Source organism: Pithys albifrons, chromosome 7, assembly GCF_047495875.1.
Source record: "Pithys albifrons albifrons isolate INPA30051 chromosome 7, PitAlb_v1, whole genome shotgun sequence".
NCBI lineage: Eukaryota > Metazoa > Chordata > Aves > Passeriformes > Thamnophilidae > Pithys > Pithys albifrons.
The window spans coordinates 10562297-10580007 of record NC_092464.1 but is presented as its reverse complement, the minus strand read 5'-3'; the positions used below and the strand labels follow the sequence as shown (position 1 = coordinate 10580007).

General features: G+C 39.7%; 1 protein-coding gene across 2 annotated transcripts in view; it reads left to right on the top strand.

Moving 5' to 3' along the window:
* Window positions 1-17711, top strand: part of ESYT2 (extended synaptotagmin 2) — a 79590-nt gene that overhangs the window by 38863 nt on the left and 23016 nt on the right. For both annotated transcript variants that reach the window (XM_071561423.1, XM_071561424.1), the window contains exons 7-10: window positions 10285-10340; window positions 15191-15311; window positions 15917-16093; window positions 16483-16565. In XM_071561423.1, the coding sequence (XP_071417524.1) occupies window positions 10285-10340; window positions 15191-15311; window positions 15917-16093; window positions 16483-16565 (437 nt within the window). The remainder of the gene's footprint in view (window positions 1-10284; window positions 10341-15190; window positions 15312-15916; window positions 16094-16482; window positions 16566-17711) is intronic.

The following is a 17711-nucleotide window of genomic DNA, read 5'->3' as shown; positions in this document are numbered from 1 at the left end:
TTTTGTCCTAGATAGCAAGTGGGCATTTTCCATCACATTTACGTTTGCTTTCAGTTTCAGGCACAGCACTTCAGCACATCTTGTTTTATAAAAATATAAAGGAGAACATAATACACATTGCACACTTGGTGGTGGAAAATCATTTGCTGTTGTAGCCCTGTGTGTAAGGCAGTTTCAGCTATTGCAAGTTCAATACTGCTTGTAATAAGTGGTGGTAAGAATGCTTAGTAGCAAATGTGAACATTATGGAAATCTTATGCAACACAGATGTCTTTAAAGAAATTAATTGTTTCCATCTCTTGGAAGTATATTTTCCATTGGAAGCTTTTGTTTCTTGGATATGTTATAATTAAACATTGAAAGTTATGACGTAAAGATTTAATATTTTCAGACTGCTAGGTCATAAATTACAAGTATATGGGTTAAGACACTACAGCATCTAAAACTGATAATATTGGTTCCTCAGCAGTCTGCAACTGGGGAAAGTTCATTTACTTTTCAAGGTTTGGGGAATGGAAGGTATGTTGTTTCTTCAAAGAAATCACATTTGTGGAACACAGTTCTTTGGAACAAATGTCCTATGATAAATTTTTTGCTAACTTGTGGGAAAATAGTCTTATAGGGATGTTTTTATATGGCCTAGGAAAAACTTGTGGTGTCACTTGCATCACTTATGTGGCTTGTTTCATCTGTCTGGAGAAACCATGTGTGCTTGGGTAGAGGGAATGTAGACTTAAATCTGAGTAAAGTATGTGAGAGTTTGGAAATATTTAAGGGCTAATTTAGTGAGATTTTTTGAAAAAGTGAATCAGTTCATGCAAAGCTGATAAAACATCCTTGCTCTAATATAGAAATAGTGGGGAAAGTACATTTGGGATGAGCCACATTTGGATGTCCACACATTTCTTTGAAGTGAGTCTAAACATCAGGAGATGTCTGCTTGTTTCATCTCGTTTTGACCCTCTGGCTGAGCAGTGTAGGGCATCTGTTCATGCTCATGTTTATACTGACTAACTAAGCATGGCCCTGAGAGGGACTGAGTGCTGCCTTATGCTGGTTTGTACTCTGTAATTGTTGGTGCACTCTCTGATCCTATTTTGCTATTTAGTGCTCTCCCAAACAATTTCCAGACTCAGTACAGTGTCCATCTCATTGCAGGGTCCATCCAATAAACAACAAAAATGCAAACATTCTCTTTGAGAGGAGCAGGGAGAAGAGTTTAGCTTGTGGACAGAGGCTTGCTTTTTTCTTTTTCCCTATGGGAATATGTTTTGCATGTGGTTTGTGTTGTCTCTCTCAGTTCTGTTCTGTAGTCTCAGACAGTGCATACAGTGTACAGCCCCTCTGCAGAAACCATTGTGACACAGAGCAGGAGCCGTGTCAGGACCATTCCCTGGGGCACCTCCCCCTGCTGCTCCTGCTTTGGTACTTCCTGGGGGAGCAGTGGGAGAGCTGGCAGTGGGCAGGGAGGGAAGGATCAGCAGCAGGCATGCTTGTAGGCAGTTCTGACACTCCTCTGCTTCCCAGCATCAGGCTCTGGAAGCAGTATCCAAACCTCACACTTCTGGCACTCCAGAGACTTCTCCAGCTGACTTTGGCTCTGGTACCTGTGCCCAGTCCTGTCTGTCCCTGATGCACTTTAAGTGTTGTGCACCTGCAAAGAGTTTAAGTAGGACAACTTGCACCTGAGTTAATAATCTGAAAGTACATCTCATTTGTGGTCAGTTTCTGAACATAGACATTTTGTCTTTGCTCCTACCCCCGTGACACTTAATTAGGTAGCTGGTTGATCTAGTGGGACACAAAAGAGTGTGGAGTAGACTGGAGTGTCACTTTGGACTGTTCAAAAGTTGAGCCCTCCCCCAGAGTATTCAGTTACAAAAATATTAGAAGTATTTTTCACCCTTCTTTCATATGCAAACTAAGCTAGAGGTCAAGGTCTGAATAAACCTAAGGGTGAGTGGTTCAAAAGATAATCTAAGTTATTGCATAATTTTGACAGGTATACATGGCTGCTCAGCTTTTTCCAAGCATCTCTGCCCACTGCAGTGTGTTTTCCTGGTTTTTTTTCTACTTATGGAGAAAATGCAAAATAATGCTTATTATAGCAGAGCCCAAACTCTGTGCTCTTTCTAGAGAGCAAGTGGCTGCAGCCCAGGAAAGCTTTTCTTAAATATTTTCGTTAGAAGAGAAGAGGAATGAGTTGGCAGCCAGCATTAGATTTTGTTCTCATATTTTCCAGTCTAAAGTAACTGGCAACAATTCCTCTTGCTCTGTATCATCTGTTTGCTGGCCTTAATGACTATATAAGGCAACATGGCCTAAATTAATAGTTCTGAGCATACTTGTTTAATGAGTTTACCAGTCTCATATTTGTGAGGAACGCCTGAGGTTTGTGATGCTTCAGGACCTCTTACATTGTATGAAACTTTTTATATAATGTATGTTGTTGTTATTGTGGAAAAGGTACTAAAAGTTTCTTCGGCTTCATATGTCCAAATATGTAGGAGATTTCGAGGGAAGGAAATCTGTGCATTCTGGTGTTTGAAGTAATCTTTTAAATTTTTGAGTGTCAGTGCTGGAGAGAAGGTAGCACTGTGTAAACAGTCAGGATTTGTAAGGTTGTTTACATACTTCTGATTATGTTAATGTTATGTATATTTACTAGATGTTTGGCTTCTCAGGGTTTCAGATCTCTTTCCTTTTAGGACAAATAACTACATAGTTATTTAGATTTTTGGTTCACTTATAGAACTGTATGTGGCTTATAGTTGTACTGCAAATTGGTAATTTTCAAGAACTTGTTCAGTGGCACACTCAGTATTGAAGGTGTGTCCTAACACAAACTTTTTCTCTTAAAAAACCCCAAACCAACACCCTCCCAACAAAATAAACACATGAAAATACTAATAGTATTGTTCTAAACAGAACAATGGCTGGAAAACAGGATGTCTTCCAGGAAAAATGGGCAGCTCTTCTAAAGCTCTCATTTTTACATTCAGAAGATTTAGATGTAGAAGGTTTTGCCTTCCCCTCTTGCTGATTTAAGCACTGTTCTCCCTCTACTCACTTTCCAGAGGGGCGGTCCCATGGTGTGATGGTGAGCACTCCGGACTCTGATCACAAGGTCGTGAGTTTGAGTCTCAGTGGAGACCGTACCGGGCAGTTAAATGCCTCCATGCCATCCGATCTGGTCAGATCTCGGATGCTCAGCAGGGTCAGCCCCAGTTAGTACTGGGTGCTGTAGACAGTCCTGAGGACTTCACTGTCACTGTCCAAGCTCGCTCAGCCGTGGCAGATGGACCTTGGGACTTAAACGGTGGGGCCAGTTCTGCGCACGCTGAGCCTCACCTAAAAAATCCACTGTGCAGGCTCGAAGGACACACCCCCACTCGGGGAGAGCCCTTCCCAAATCTTCGTTTGCAAAGTTTGGCCATACATACATACATACATACATACACTTTCCAGACTAGTTCTGTCCTGTAGTTTTGATCTCTTTTAATATTGGTTTAGTTTCATTTAATGTTGGCTGGATATTACTTTCAAAGTTATGAGTATTGATGAAAATTAGATTTGAAAGCAGTGCTTGCAGCAAGAATGAATCCTGGAGAAATGGCTGGAGAAACCATAAAGTGTTTGTGGGGAATGCAGAATAAAGTTGTTTTGGTTTGATTTTAGTTGATCAAAAATGCCTTTAGGACATATGAGACTGTCAGTATCTTCACTTCAAAACTCTATAACCTCTTTCAAAGGTGTTTGTGAAACACCTGGATAAATACTGATGTGTAGGTACTGTTATAATAATATTTGTTAAGAATTAGTCTTGTTCTTATAAAGTGAGAATGATTGGCATGGTTACTCAGCATACTTATAATTTGCTGTAACTTAAATTTTTTTCAGTTATTTTAAATTTTGATAGCTTATGGGATGTTTTAATGGCTATCAGAGTTGGTGCTTCCACAGTACCATATTCTTTTCTCCATGTACCCTCCCATTCAGTGTTACTGTCTCTCCTAAACTAGTGTTGAAACTTCTGCTCCTGAAGGAAGCTGGTTAAGGGCCACAGGCTGGCAGGATATTAAACACAACATGAAATGCCCAGTTTCCCATCCTTCAGATGGATTTTAACATCCTGAGTTGGCTCAGCAGAGAATCGGGAGGTTGCCAAGAGCAGTGAGGGTGAAACCAAGATGCAGAGTGGTGGAAAGGCAGAAAGCAGAAGGGAGTGGAGAGAATGGCTGGAAGTGAAGCTGTGAGGAGCTGGTACTGGGGAACAGCAGGGGCACTGCATTTGTGTGAGGTCAGCTGTGATCCTTGTGGTCACTGCAGCTCGGAAACTGCTCTGCTCTGTCTCTTACCCCCACAGCTCTACATCTTTTCTCTCTGGCAGTTCTCACTTAAATCTTCAGAGACAACTGGAACACTTACTACTGTTAAAACACAGTTCCTGTGCAGAGATACTCTGTGTATGCTGTAGCAATGATGAAATCTTTCTATAGTATTTGAGAGGCTGAGTTTTTTATATATTTACTGGGGAGATATACAGGATAGTGTTACTTATTAAATTACTACAGTAATGTTAGCACTGAGCATTGCAGTGGTGATGGTTGTGCTCTATTAACAGACTAATTGTACCATCTTTCTGCATGACCAGTCACAAGTAACAGAAAAGAGCATATTAATACCTTCCTTGTAGTGAATTTCTGAGAAGAATCACAGCTTATCCCATGGAATTGTGTCACTGTGCCCTGTAGGAGAACTTGAATTTTTCCTACAGAAGTCTTATGCTTCCACAACTTGATTAGCAGGAAGTTGTTAATCAGCATTTTAAAATACTCAGTGGCTTCTTTTCTGAGAAATTAGTAGTGCTTATGGCAGCCAAATCAAGCCACAAGGTTGGCAGTGTTAGAGGCTGCCTTTTGTGTGGCTGTGAACTTTATGGCCCGGTGTATTCTACATACCAGTGCATATTTTTCCCTTTGTAAAGGTTTCTAGGGTATTGAGAACACCCAATATTGTATAAAGCTCATCAGTTTTAGCCTTTTATTTTTTTAAACTCTTCTCAGTTTATGTGTTGCATTAGTTCTCAGTACAGAGCCTTGATAAGACATGTATTTCTTGGTTTTCAGGGAGGACACATGGTTTGTTTTCACTCCTCTGAGCAGAGGAAGAATTGAAAGAGCTTTGAGTGCCAAGACACACATACAGTTTCATTGTAAAGTGTACCTGGTGTCTGAAATGCTACTCCAGGCCGGTGAGCTGGCTGGGGAGAGTCCCTGCAAGGCAGATCATCTCTCTCAGTTGCAATGTGTTGTGGAAACACACTACGTTGTTTCTGGCTTCTGGCAGAATTTCACTTGGTGACAAATCCTGAACACAGTCTTTCCAGTGCCCTGTTATTTCTGCTGCAGAGGACCAGCTGGCATTCCCTGAATTTAGCTAAACTAAGGGAATTATGCATTGCTTAAAGCAGTGACAGAGAAGGAAATTATATTGTTCAGCTATTTTTTAAATATGGATTTTTTTATATTCAGTGCCTCATGGAAGATTAGTCAGTCTTTTGCTTACTCCCTGTTTCTCTGTAGGGCTCTTCAGTTAGTTGGGATGGTGATGTTGCTTTAACTGCTGTCAGAACCACAGGTTAGGGGGTCATCTCCTCCAGGAAGTCATGGCATGGCAGTGCCCAAGATGTAGAAGGAAAATCCTCATTATTTGATTGGACTGTGGCTAGAAGGGCTCCCTCCTGCATACCAAGCAGTTCTGTAGATTTGCGTCCCTTTTTTCTCAGTGTACTGTGAGTTTATCTGCTGCCAATCCTAGTTCTATACTACGGCAGGTGCAAGACTTCTATTTCTCTGAGCTAGTGTTGCCTTCTGGAAAACTCTTTATTTTCTTACATTACAAAAGGTGTATCTTATGCTGATCTGATTATGTTTGAAAGCCAAGTGCAGAACTGAAACAAACTTACTGAAAGGAGTGTAAGGGTGATAGCAGGGAGAGATAGAGCACTGAAACTTGGGGAAAAGAAAAGAAAAGAAAAAAGAAAAGAAAAGAAAAGAAAAGAAAAGAAAAGAAAAGAAAAGAAAAGAAAAGAAAAGAAAAGAAAAGAAAAGAAAAGAAAAGAAAAGAAAAGAAAAGAAAAAAAGAAAAGAGCCTTTTTCACTAATACCTGTAGACTTAAGATTACAGTGTGTGTTCCTGTTGGGTACTTCTGACAGAACTGGAAAGGAAACTCTGTGGTGGGCGAAGGCAGCAAATCTTGTCTGCAAGGAGAACTTACCTTCAAAGCTCAAATGGTGAAAGCTTTGACTTATGCCAGGAGTTTGATGGTTCATATTCCTTCTAAAACATTTAATGGCTTAAGATTTATTTGCAAAGCTTTTCTAATAATCCTATAAAGTGCTTAACCTTGGTAACATTTTTTAATTTCTGTGCTTCAACTTTGCCTGGAAAAGGATTTGCCTTTAACAGTTCTGAAATTGGCCTTTGTCTTTATATTTATTCCTGTGTAATAAGTGAATGAAGAGAATTTCTCATATTGTATGCACTAATAGCATTTCTTGTCTAAATGGCACTCTCAGTAGCACTGTTTTTTCAGGGGTTTTGTGTAATTATTTTTTACATTCTTCATGCTCTAGGGACTGATGTCAGAATGAATTGGTAGCCCTGTTTTTGAGAAGAGGTGTGTAATAATCAAAGTACTGACAGTGAGGTTGTTCCATAGGCACTGTATGTGTTTCATATGCTCCTGCAACCTTTTGAAATGTTTTTTAGTCACGTCAGTGGAAAATCTTTCGGTTCTCAGTAATATCTCTTAGGTTTTTCTTTGTTTGTTTTGGGTTGTGGCAGTTAATACAGAAACCGCTGTGACATGTTGCAGTCGAGTGTAGATGTTTCTTAATGCCAGATTTCAACATGCATTATGTTGCTCAATGCATTTATTGGGTTAAGTCTGTTTGGGAGACAGCACAGGACTTTGCTGTGCTAATTGCCAGATGGAATACACTAAACAAATAATTAAAATAAAAGGAAATGCAAATAGTTTCTTATTTGCTATTTAGTCTGAAGACATCATTATGTAAAACTGCTAAACATGAGATGCAGGTACAAACACCTTAGGGCAGGGACCACTTTTTGGAGGCATTTATGGTGTTCATTTGCCTTGTGTTTTGCCTATGGATAATGAAAAAAATATGAATCATATAATAAACTGGGGGATTTGTCTTAAAACAGTATAAAATTGTTTCTTCCAGATCCTTGGTAGACTACATAGGTTTTTAAAGTGTCACAAAATGTACAGTTAAAACTTGTGATCAGAACAAGAGAATTAGTCTGAAAACTCAAACTGTAGTTAATCTTATCACCTAGCTACTTGTTTGCTGTGTTACTTAAGCATCTCTGGGTTTGCAGGATTGAGGAAGCACAAAACTGAAGTTACTCACACTAAGTTGGACTTTTTGTCCTGGTGCAGTTATTTATTTCTGAACATTTTTTTTTATTTAGATTGAGGAAGAGATTGCAGAACAGAGACTAATAATTTGCGCAATTAATTTTCAAAGAATGCACTGAATTTAGCTTAGTTTTCCTAAATATAAATGTTCTATGTTCTGGCTCATAGTTTGTTACTGTTGAACTGCACAACTAAAGCTTACATACCAATGTAAATGAACCCGTTTTATAACAAATTAGTTCTTATCATCTTCTGGAAGATACTACTGCCATTTGGCCTTGCTAGCATTCCATAAATAGATGTGCCTTAGCCCTTTCTCACAGAAATAATCCTGCCAGTACTCTAATAGAAAGTGGGCAAAAGTAGTTGTAAATGAGATGCTTGAAAAAAGACATTGAACACCAAGTGGTACTGCAGCCAATGCTCTCTTTGTACTTTCACCTGAAGAAGGATGAATGTCAGCAATCTCTGTACAACTACGAGAGAATTTTTGCACTTTGGATTCTGATAGTCTGGTTTCATATATGGCAATGTTTATGGGCAAATAGGTGGCTTGGTCTGAATTTAGTTTCCCTCATGTACGCATCTAGTGTGATTCTGTAGAGAGGGAACGTCTGAAACAGGATCTCTGACTTTCTGGAGACACTACTGGATGGCATTTGCCCATGATGAGGGAAGATGGCAGTTTTCTGGCACAAGGAAGATGGCTCTTACCTCCATATTTGCAGCTGTGGAACAGACTGGGGGCCAATGTGGCACAGGAGGGCCTGGGAGCATCCAAGTCGGCAGAGCCCAAACCACACTGAAACACCAGGAGGAAGTGGGAAGTGGCTGTGCTGAGCAAGTCTTGCTGCAGGGTCAGAGGTCCCATCTGCCCTCCTGACGTCCTCTTGAGAGGTTTGCTGCTTGCCTGGGCCCAGATTCAGGATGTTGTCAACTGTTCAGATTTGTCTCAAACTATTGGCCACTGCTGCTCTTCCATGTGGTGCTCAGCACCATTCCCAAGGGAGATCTGGAAAACATGAAAAGTGACCACCTGGCTCTGGGGGCAGTTTAAGGGCACAGGGGCCCAGGCAGGGATCTCAGTCTGCTGCTAAGGGAGAAGAGACAAGAAAGTGATTTAGAGTAGCCAGGGTGAAATTATGAGCAGGAAATCATGGTTACCCCAGCCAATAGCCCTCTATGTTCAGAAGGCTGGCTTGGTGGAGAAGGGAAGAACTCTGGATGCTGCTTATCTTGACTTCTGTGCAGCTTTTGACACTTTCCACAGCATCCTCATAGGTAAACTGAAGAAGTACAGAGTAGATAACTGAACAATGAGTTTGTTTGAAAAGTGGCTTAAACTCCTAAGGCTCAGTGGGTTGTGGTCAGTGACATGAGGTTCAGCCAGAGGACAGTCAGTAGTTACCCCAGGGGTAAATATTGGAGCCAACACACTTTCATGACTGTCCTGGATGGCAGGACAGAGTGTGCTCTCACAACTGGAAGGAGTGCTTGATACACCTGATAGTTTTACTGCTATTTAGAAGGACCTTGACAAGTTGGAGAAACATGCCAGCAGGAATCTGATGAAATTCAGCAAATGGAAATGTAAAGTCCAGTGCCTGGAAAGGAATCACCCTGTGCCCCAGGACAGGCTGGGGCTGACTGGCTGAAAAGCAGCTTTGCTGAAAAAGAGATGGGGTGTTCAGCTGGAGAGAAAGGGGGACAGAAGTCAGAAATGTGCACTTGTGGCCAAGGCCAGCAGCACCCTGGGCTATGTTAGGGACAGCACTGCCAGCTGGTGGAGGGAGGCTGTGAACCGCATCTGGAGTGCTGAGCCCAGTGTGGGGTTCCCCAGTACTGCAGAGACATGGACGTGCTGGAGCAAGCCCAGAGAAGGGCCACAAAGATAAGGAGGGTACTGGACACCTCTTGTGACATGGTGCTCCAGTCCCTTAATCACCTTCATGGCTCTTTGTTGGACTCTCTGCAGTATGTGCATGTGCTGAGGGGCAGCTGTGGCTCCAGTGCTGAGCAGAGGGAAGGGGCACCTGCCTCAGCCAGTGGGTTTTGCTGCTGCAGCCCAGGACAGCCTTACCCTGGCTTGTGGCAAGGGTGTGTTGCTGGCTCGTGTAGATTCTTGCAGCACATCCCATGATATGTCTTGCCTTTTGTTTTGGAATATCAGATTACATCTTACTACCTTTTTCAATGAAAGGATAATGATGGTTTTTTCTGCTTAATTGCTTGTTACAGGTAGGCTATGTAGTGTTGTTTATAGATAGTATTGTTGAAATATTTTGTCACCATTACAAAAGTATCTTAAGTAACAATGTTCCTTATGTGAGTAAATGTACTGTGTTATCTTCAGTGGAAGTATTCACAAAGGAAATCACTAATTAAGCTATTAATAGACCCTTTGTAAAAGAAAGATATGTGCTATTTTTTTTTAAAAGTGAATGTTGGGTGGTGACTTCCTGTCTGTTTGTGGAAATAGGCAACATATATTCTTGTAGAGATTTGTTTTGTTTCAGCATTTAGCTGAACCACCACAATTAGTCTCTTAACTGAGAAATCTCAAAACCCTTTCTTCATGCAGATAGCTTAGATTGGGTTACTTGGAACCTTGGTGGTAATTGGGTGGGTTTGGATTTATTTGTTTGCTTATATATTCAATTAATTTCCCTAAAATAGAAGGGTTTTTTTTGTTTGTTTAAGAAAATCCTGGAAACTGGTTAGTAACTCACCACAGATGAGAATCTACAGTGATCTGGTTTATTTCCTCAGTGCTATGAATTCTAAGTTGCTTTTCTCTGGATTTTTTTCCTTCCTCTTTTCTCTGAAATTCACAGCTTTTGGAAATTAACTGGACTGGACTGACCAATCTTCTGGATGTTCCAGGACTGAAGTGAGTATACCTAAAGCAGTGTTTGATGTATCTGCACCCTACTACACCCAGGAAATCTGAAGGCCATAAGTTAAATCATTTTTAGGTTAGATGACGCTGAGCAGCTATCTCATAATGTAGAATTATCTGAAATTGCTCAATTTGCAGAAGGCAGTGATTTTGCTACAAGTCAAAATATATCAAAAGTACATCTAGTAGGTCTTATTATAGCAATATTTTGAAAATACAGTTTTTAATCTGCTTTTTTTAGTGTTCTCAGCTTTTCCAGATCTCCAGAATCTTGGGAGTTTCCTCTTTGCCATCTCCTAGGACAGCAGAAAGACAAGGAGCCCTTTATTTCATGCCAGTGGGTTCACAACATCTGGGCTCCTGGCTTTGTATGCCAGTCCATCTCTATTTGCTTGTGTAAAGGTAGTTAGAAATACCTTAAGACTGTACTTAAATAAACTTTATAAAAACCTCTTTAAGTACCTAATTTTAAAGCTTTCAGTTTATTATGTGAAGATCAAATGGAATAGCATAAATATTGACCATATATAGCTATAAAAATGCTTTGCTTATGCAGAGCTTTTCCTAATACCACATGATAAAACTCCAAAAAAAAGCATCAATAGAGGTGAAAACCAAGCTGCTTTGAATCACTGCAATCCTGATAAAGTTAAATCTGTGAATATATTCATAATTATCAAGTTGTAATAGATCACCAGGGGCTTTTGAATATGGAGACAATGGCTAAGGAGATAATGTTGGATCTGATACATGCCTGTATTCTGTGACTGCTCCTTTTATTAGATCTCACAGTCTCATGAGTTGACTGACTCCAGAACTATTTTTTATTGTTTAAAAACAGGGTTTGAATTTAAGTATTAAATTAATCCTTTAGCACTCAGTTTTGTGAGTGAAGCAGGTTTTGCTTTACTTAGACACATGAAGCCCTTGCATGGAATCCCAGCTGAACAGTTTGAAATTAGAACTTGCATTAAGTAGGTTAATGGCTGCAAGAATTGCTCATGTTTCAAGCCTGCTTAAGGCTGCCTCTGAGGGAAGAGATTTTCTTTATGAGTGAAAGAAAATGGCTTCCAAAATACATCTCCTGAGTAATAACTCGTTCTTTTGACATAACAGGACTAAATTTACATCTGGTACTCAAGCTTACTCGGCTCCTGAGATTCATATCCTGCTACATACTTGCCTGGCTGCAAACACAAAGCCTCAGATGTAAACAAAGTCTCACTAAATAACTCAAGTTTATGGTTTCCAGAGCAACCAAACTTGGACACACATGCAGAGAGTGGTGCCATGTGGATGTGGTATGGTTTCTATAGTAACTGTAGCTGCAGGGACTCAGACTCCTCCCTCTACCTTGCCAGCGTTTCTTCACTGCAGTATGTGTTTTACTTATCTGGATAGATAAGTTGTATATTTTGGTATGACAACTTGATATACTGTAGTTGTTATAAACAATGATGGACAAGAGATTGCTGCCACCACAGGTACCTCTTTAGTCCAGTGGCTCTTGGCTGCAGTGCTTACTCATACTTTGTTTGCAAATGTCTTCTACTAATTGAATTTCTGTGTCTGCTGCTGGCAGCTTCCTCTCAGCTGTTAACAACTTCCATTGCTTTTCCTATGTGACTTCCACAAGGAGGAAGATACAAAAGTAATTGATATTCCATCATTAGTATAGCTTAGAGGTGGAATTAAAATTTCTGTGTGAGAGGAGCCAGGCTGTGAGAAGATACTCAAGTGCTGTCAGGAGGGGATGTGGTTGATGGGAGGATGTTAAGTTGCTGGAAGATGCAGTAAAAACTCCATGCAGTGAGAGCTGTGTTGTGTCTGCAGCATGAATAAAGACAGCACAGGAAACACATAGCTGCCTATTCCCTGATAAAAATTAGGTACAGCTAAATAGAGAGAAATACAAGAGAGATGGTAACTGCCAATTATTTTTCTCCAATGAAACTGGGCTTTTGAAGACGTGGTCTAATAAACCATGTGAAACATTTCACACTTCTCTCATTTTTGTGAACTGAAAAAAATAATTGTACTTAGAACCAATAACAATTAGTTTTATGATATTAAGAAGTTGTTTATCAATGATGCATCAACCTAAGTGTTGAAATTGATACATCTTTCTCTGTTGCTTTATCAGTATTTTGTCTCTGTTATCCATAGATCAGACCTCTTATTTTAACTAGCAAAATAATGAAAAAGATTGTCATTTCCACCTTGTATTCATGAAGAATATTTTGTATCTGGGAGCATTCCAATTGCAAGTAAAGTTTTAAACAGCATGAAACCATCATGTTGTTTTAGAGTTCATGTAATTCATTAGTTAAGATGGTCAGTGTTGTTTTTCAGCTCTGTGTTTTTGAAGACAGGGTGTCTGCTACCTTCTAGGAGTCCAGTTTCTTTGTGCAAAACTTGGTGAAATTTCATTAATGCTGGGTCTTTTTCTCAGATGTTCCAGTGAAATTCAAGCATTTATTTTGGGATAAAATTATGAGACTGACCTTTGGCATCACAGAGTTGGGGTTTGGTCTGAGCAGAAGGGATTGTGAATCCCCAGTGACAGGGATGTCTGCATGTCTTGTGTTTCTGGGTGTTTATTTCTCTCCTTTAAGGAGATTTGCTGTAGCTCTATTTGAACATCAGTCAATCTCTGAACCTTTTGCTAGTCCAGAGTTGGTTTATTTATGCCTGTAGCTAATTTCATAATGTCTGTGATTTTTAACTAAATACTAGAGAAGAGCAGGACAACCTTTCTTTCAAGTTTCCTCTCTTGCACTGCTCCTTTGCTTTGTCTGACCCAGGTCAGTTAGTTTTCTCCATTAATCATCTGCTCTTAAACATGGAGTATAAAGGCAGAGTTTTCTCATCTTGCCAGGGAGGGACACTAACAAAAGCAGGAACAAACCGAACCTATCTGATCTTTCTACTGAAGTTTTGCTTTCAGACTTGTATTTTTAGAACTGTTATCATTGCTTGTGAAGTTACCATCACCTCGGCCTTTTTGTTTTCCTTTTGATGTTAAGACTGCTTGAGATGTTTATCTTCAGTTTATCTTCAATGTTTATGTCAACTCTAACAAAATAATGAGTTCTATGTTCTTGGCTCATTTCACAGAAAGTTTAGCACACATAAATTGAAAACTGGATGTTTAGCAAAATGGAACTGGAAAGGTTTGAAAAGCAACATGTTAAAATGAAGGCTAAAGGAAGCTACTTTTTAGATAACATTATCTTCTGGTAATAGTTGTCTTATCAATTACTAAAACTGAATTTCTGGGATTAATCTAGAATGAAAATCTTGGTAAATATGATTGTATAAGCTCTGTGTGAAGGGGAATGAAGACTCCTCTTTAGGGCAGATGTGAATTAACTCACAGAAGTAGAGTGGAGACTTTTCCTCTGAGTAGTGTCTTAACATTATCCACTGTTGCTTCTTTGTAACCACAGGTCTGCACAGACCTGTCCCTTGATCTTGATGGAGCCCGGAGCTCCTTGTGTTGCTGTTGTACAGGACACCATGACAAAGTAATGTTCTATCATGTGCCACAATTGTCTGGGTTTGCAGTGGCAGTGGGCTGTGCTGTGCAGGCTGTGCTGTGCAGGCTGCAAAGCTCTGGCAGGAAAGATCAGTGTGCAGTTCTAATGGGCCAGTTGGTATTTAATGGATTCATTCTGTTACCCTTCTCTAGCATAGTGGTTATTGCTCATTACAACATTTTCTTCCGAAATGAAAATGTAATATTGTATACATTTCACACTGCAGCATTTTTGTTTTCATGTTGCCTCCTGAGTCAGAGCTACTCTCAGCTGCAGTCAGTCCTAAGAATACTTCCCCAGGTGCTCACACACAAGTGCTTTGTCCAAGAAACGTTCTAAGTTAACAAACATTATCTGCATTTTGCTTTCACAAAGAGGAAATCATGAAGTGTATTTAGGAGGAGAAATCATTCATCCCAGAGACAGCTCTACAGCTTTGGTCAGAGTGCAGCAGCAATTCAGAGTATCTCAGGCATTGTTAACGTTTTCTCTCTGAACCTTTTACATCCTCTGAACTCTTCCTGGGTACTTGTTTCCCAGGCTGCACTGTGCCCCTCCATTCTGCCTTCTGCCCGTGCAGGCAGCGTGAGTAACCAGTGCTCTTGGTTTGGAAATGCCCTGCTGGTTGTCAGTTCAGACCCAAACTGAGTGAACTTGCAGCTTAGGAAGTCGTTCTCTTTTCTGTGTTTGTGGCAGGGTGTGGGGTTGGGTTTTTAAATGATTCATCACCAGGGTGATTGCACTGCCACTCCCTTTTCACAGAACAAAACCTGTTTTGCTTCCCCAGGCTACATTTTACTCAGCCACGACCTTTTTTTTCAGTGTGTCTCTGGTTTAAGTGAAGGTCCTGCCCACTCCAGAGGCCGACTGGTTTCCTAACAATGCAAGAATGAGTAGCCAAACTTCCAGGGACAGTTAAACCATTTTTGAAATACAAAAGGAAACAGTTCCCATCTGCTTGGTTGTATGCAATGCACGCAAGAAAACTTAGGCAATCGCTGGTTTTAGAAGGTGGGGGTAAGGGGGGAATTTGGCTGTGGCAGGGAAATGGGAACTTTATATTCATCCCTGTGGCTTCTGCTATTCAGTGTCAGCTGCTTCCACCTGGTGGCCATTTGGGCAAGAATCCCTTATTAAAAAAACTGTTTAAAGACCAAGATGTGTTTTCTATCCCCGCAGAAAAGGCAAATAAAAAGGCAAATATTTTCTCCATTTAGGTGTTTAAGCAGCAAAAGGAGTATATTGGTGTGACATAACATCTTAAGTTCCTATGAAGTAACTGAGGATTCTTTTTTCCAACAGTGGCTTATCAGATACAATAATACTGGATATAATATCCAACTACTTGGTCCTTCCAAACAGAATTACAGTCCCCCTTGTCAGTGAAGTGCAGATTGCTCAGCTGCGGTTTCCTATACCAAAGGTGAGCGTGTTTCTGTCAACACTAATAATTTGTGATTTAGTTTTTTCTGTAGTAGTAACTGTTAAAGACACACAAGTGAATTTCTAAATAGGATTGCTGCAGTAGTACAAGTTACTGTGAATTCAGTCACTGAAAAGAATGGATTTAATTTATAAGCAATTTCTGTGGAGTTAATGTTTCACAAGAACACCAAGAAAGATTTTTTTTTGTTTTGCTAGAATCTTAAACATATTACTTGCTGAAATACAGTTCAACTGTACAGACTAAAAATTAAGTAGCATATGGTTTGTATTATCACTGTAAATTACTGTTGATGTGCTTCACTTAAAAGTTGTTACTATTTATTACTACTCACTTCCAGTACCATGGTATTTCTTGATATAACTGGCATGTTTCTGATGGTTGATGACAGTTTTTCTTTGCAGGAGTCTCTTAAGTTACAAGAATATAGTGTGCATGCAATCAACATTAATATCCGTCTACTTACAATATGTCCAACTAAGTTTCATGATAAGGAAATCACAATGGAAATTATAAAACATCCATTACATAAATGGTACCTGGAAGCTATCAGATTTACATAGACTCATCTTTTCCTTTTCCAGGGTGTTCTAAGGATACACTTCATTGAAGCTCAGGACCTGGAGGGGAAAGATACTTACCTAAAAGGGATTGTCAAAGGAAAGTCAGATCCTTATGGAATCATCCGTGTGGGCAACCAGATTTTCCAAAGCAAGGTCATCAAAGAAAATCTCAATCCAAAATGGAATGAAGTTTATGAGGTATAACCAATAGAAATACCTTGTCGTATGTTCTGTAAAGTTGTCCTCTAAAATTTCTTTTGATAAAGAATATAACTCTGGGAACATCCTCAAGGAGCTAAAAGAGTCCAGAGTTCTGTAGCAAAACAGAAATTCCTCATTGATGTATATACTTTTTTGTTTTGGTCTAGACTAAGCACCAGTAATTCTGAAAAGCAGTTTAGACCCTTGTCTTATCTGGAAAGCTCTTATACTTGCTGTACTCATTAAACTGAATTTTTTAAAAGCATTTGCTTATTGATTAATCGTATTACACAAAGGCACTGCAGCTCAGTGTGTTTCTGTTCCTGTGCCATTGGACCAAGACAGTCAGTTTAACCACTGACAGTGCCATCTCCCTGTACTTGCAGGCCTTGGTGTATGAACATCCAGGACAGGAGCTGGAGATTGAGCTCTTCGATGAAGACCCAGATAAAGATGACTTCCTGGGAAGGTAAATGTTATGGAGAACATGTTTGTAGGTATTGAAAAGGAATTGTGATGTAGTCTTTGTATTATTTTATTGCAGTTGTGGTTCTGCTATATAACTGTATTTATAAGTCAATTATCTTTTCAAAACTATGGTAGTAAGTAGCTCCCTAATTACTTCATATATGTAAATATATTTATATTAAAATGTGCTTGTCTGTGTATATACACATCTATATGTTTACATATTTTTTTAAGAAAATAAGGTAAGTATTGTGGGTACCCACAATTATACCCTTGCTGTTTAATGTTTATCAGCTAGTGCTAAGTCTTAATTATTTCTTCAGGCAAAGTTAATACAGTTTTATAACTGTATATCTTCTTCATCTTCATACCTTTCAAATGACTGTCCAGTTTGTTTTTCTCTAAGAGCTCATCTTAGCTATTTGATTAAGGAAAAAGTATTTCTGTAATGCTTTTGCAAACATGAGTCACTCGAGATTCCATAGGCCAGAAGTGTTTACCCATAAACATTTCAGGGCTTCAGTCAGAGCTTCTTTCTCCAGTAATTTGTCACCTTTATTTCTTGCAGAGTTTTGGAGCTTCCCATTGTTGCTTTCCATACAGAGTAGAACTCCCTTATCTTTCCAGCTCCTTCTCTCTTAACAGGAGCAACAGTACCTACTTGTCTTCTCCTTAAAATAAAGAAGCAGGTGGTACAAAGGCTACTTTTCTTTTTTTGCACTTCCCTAAATCTTAGTCTTTTTTTACACTGAAGTGGTGGTGGGGGAAGTGAGATAACGTGTACATCAGTAGTGACAAAATAAAAAGCCAGACATATGCTCATGCCCTGGCATGCAGTTGTCTGCCCTGTTTGCTTTTTAGCAGATTCATTCCCTGGTACATTTTTAGCCCATGGGAACTAGCACTGTCCCAGACACTGCCAAAGCATGAATTTGGTTACAGCAGGTGTTCAGGTGCTGTTACCAGTGGGTTGTGGTCTCTGTTTTGAGATTTTGGTCATATATACCTGAGCCATATTGTACCAGTTGCTCTTACAGCTCCAAAATGTGCTCTAGTATAGGCATATTTTCTATTTTCCTGCACTCATCTCTGTTCAGCCATTTCATTCCTTACTTCTTAGGGGCTAAAAGAATAGTAGTCTGCTCTT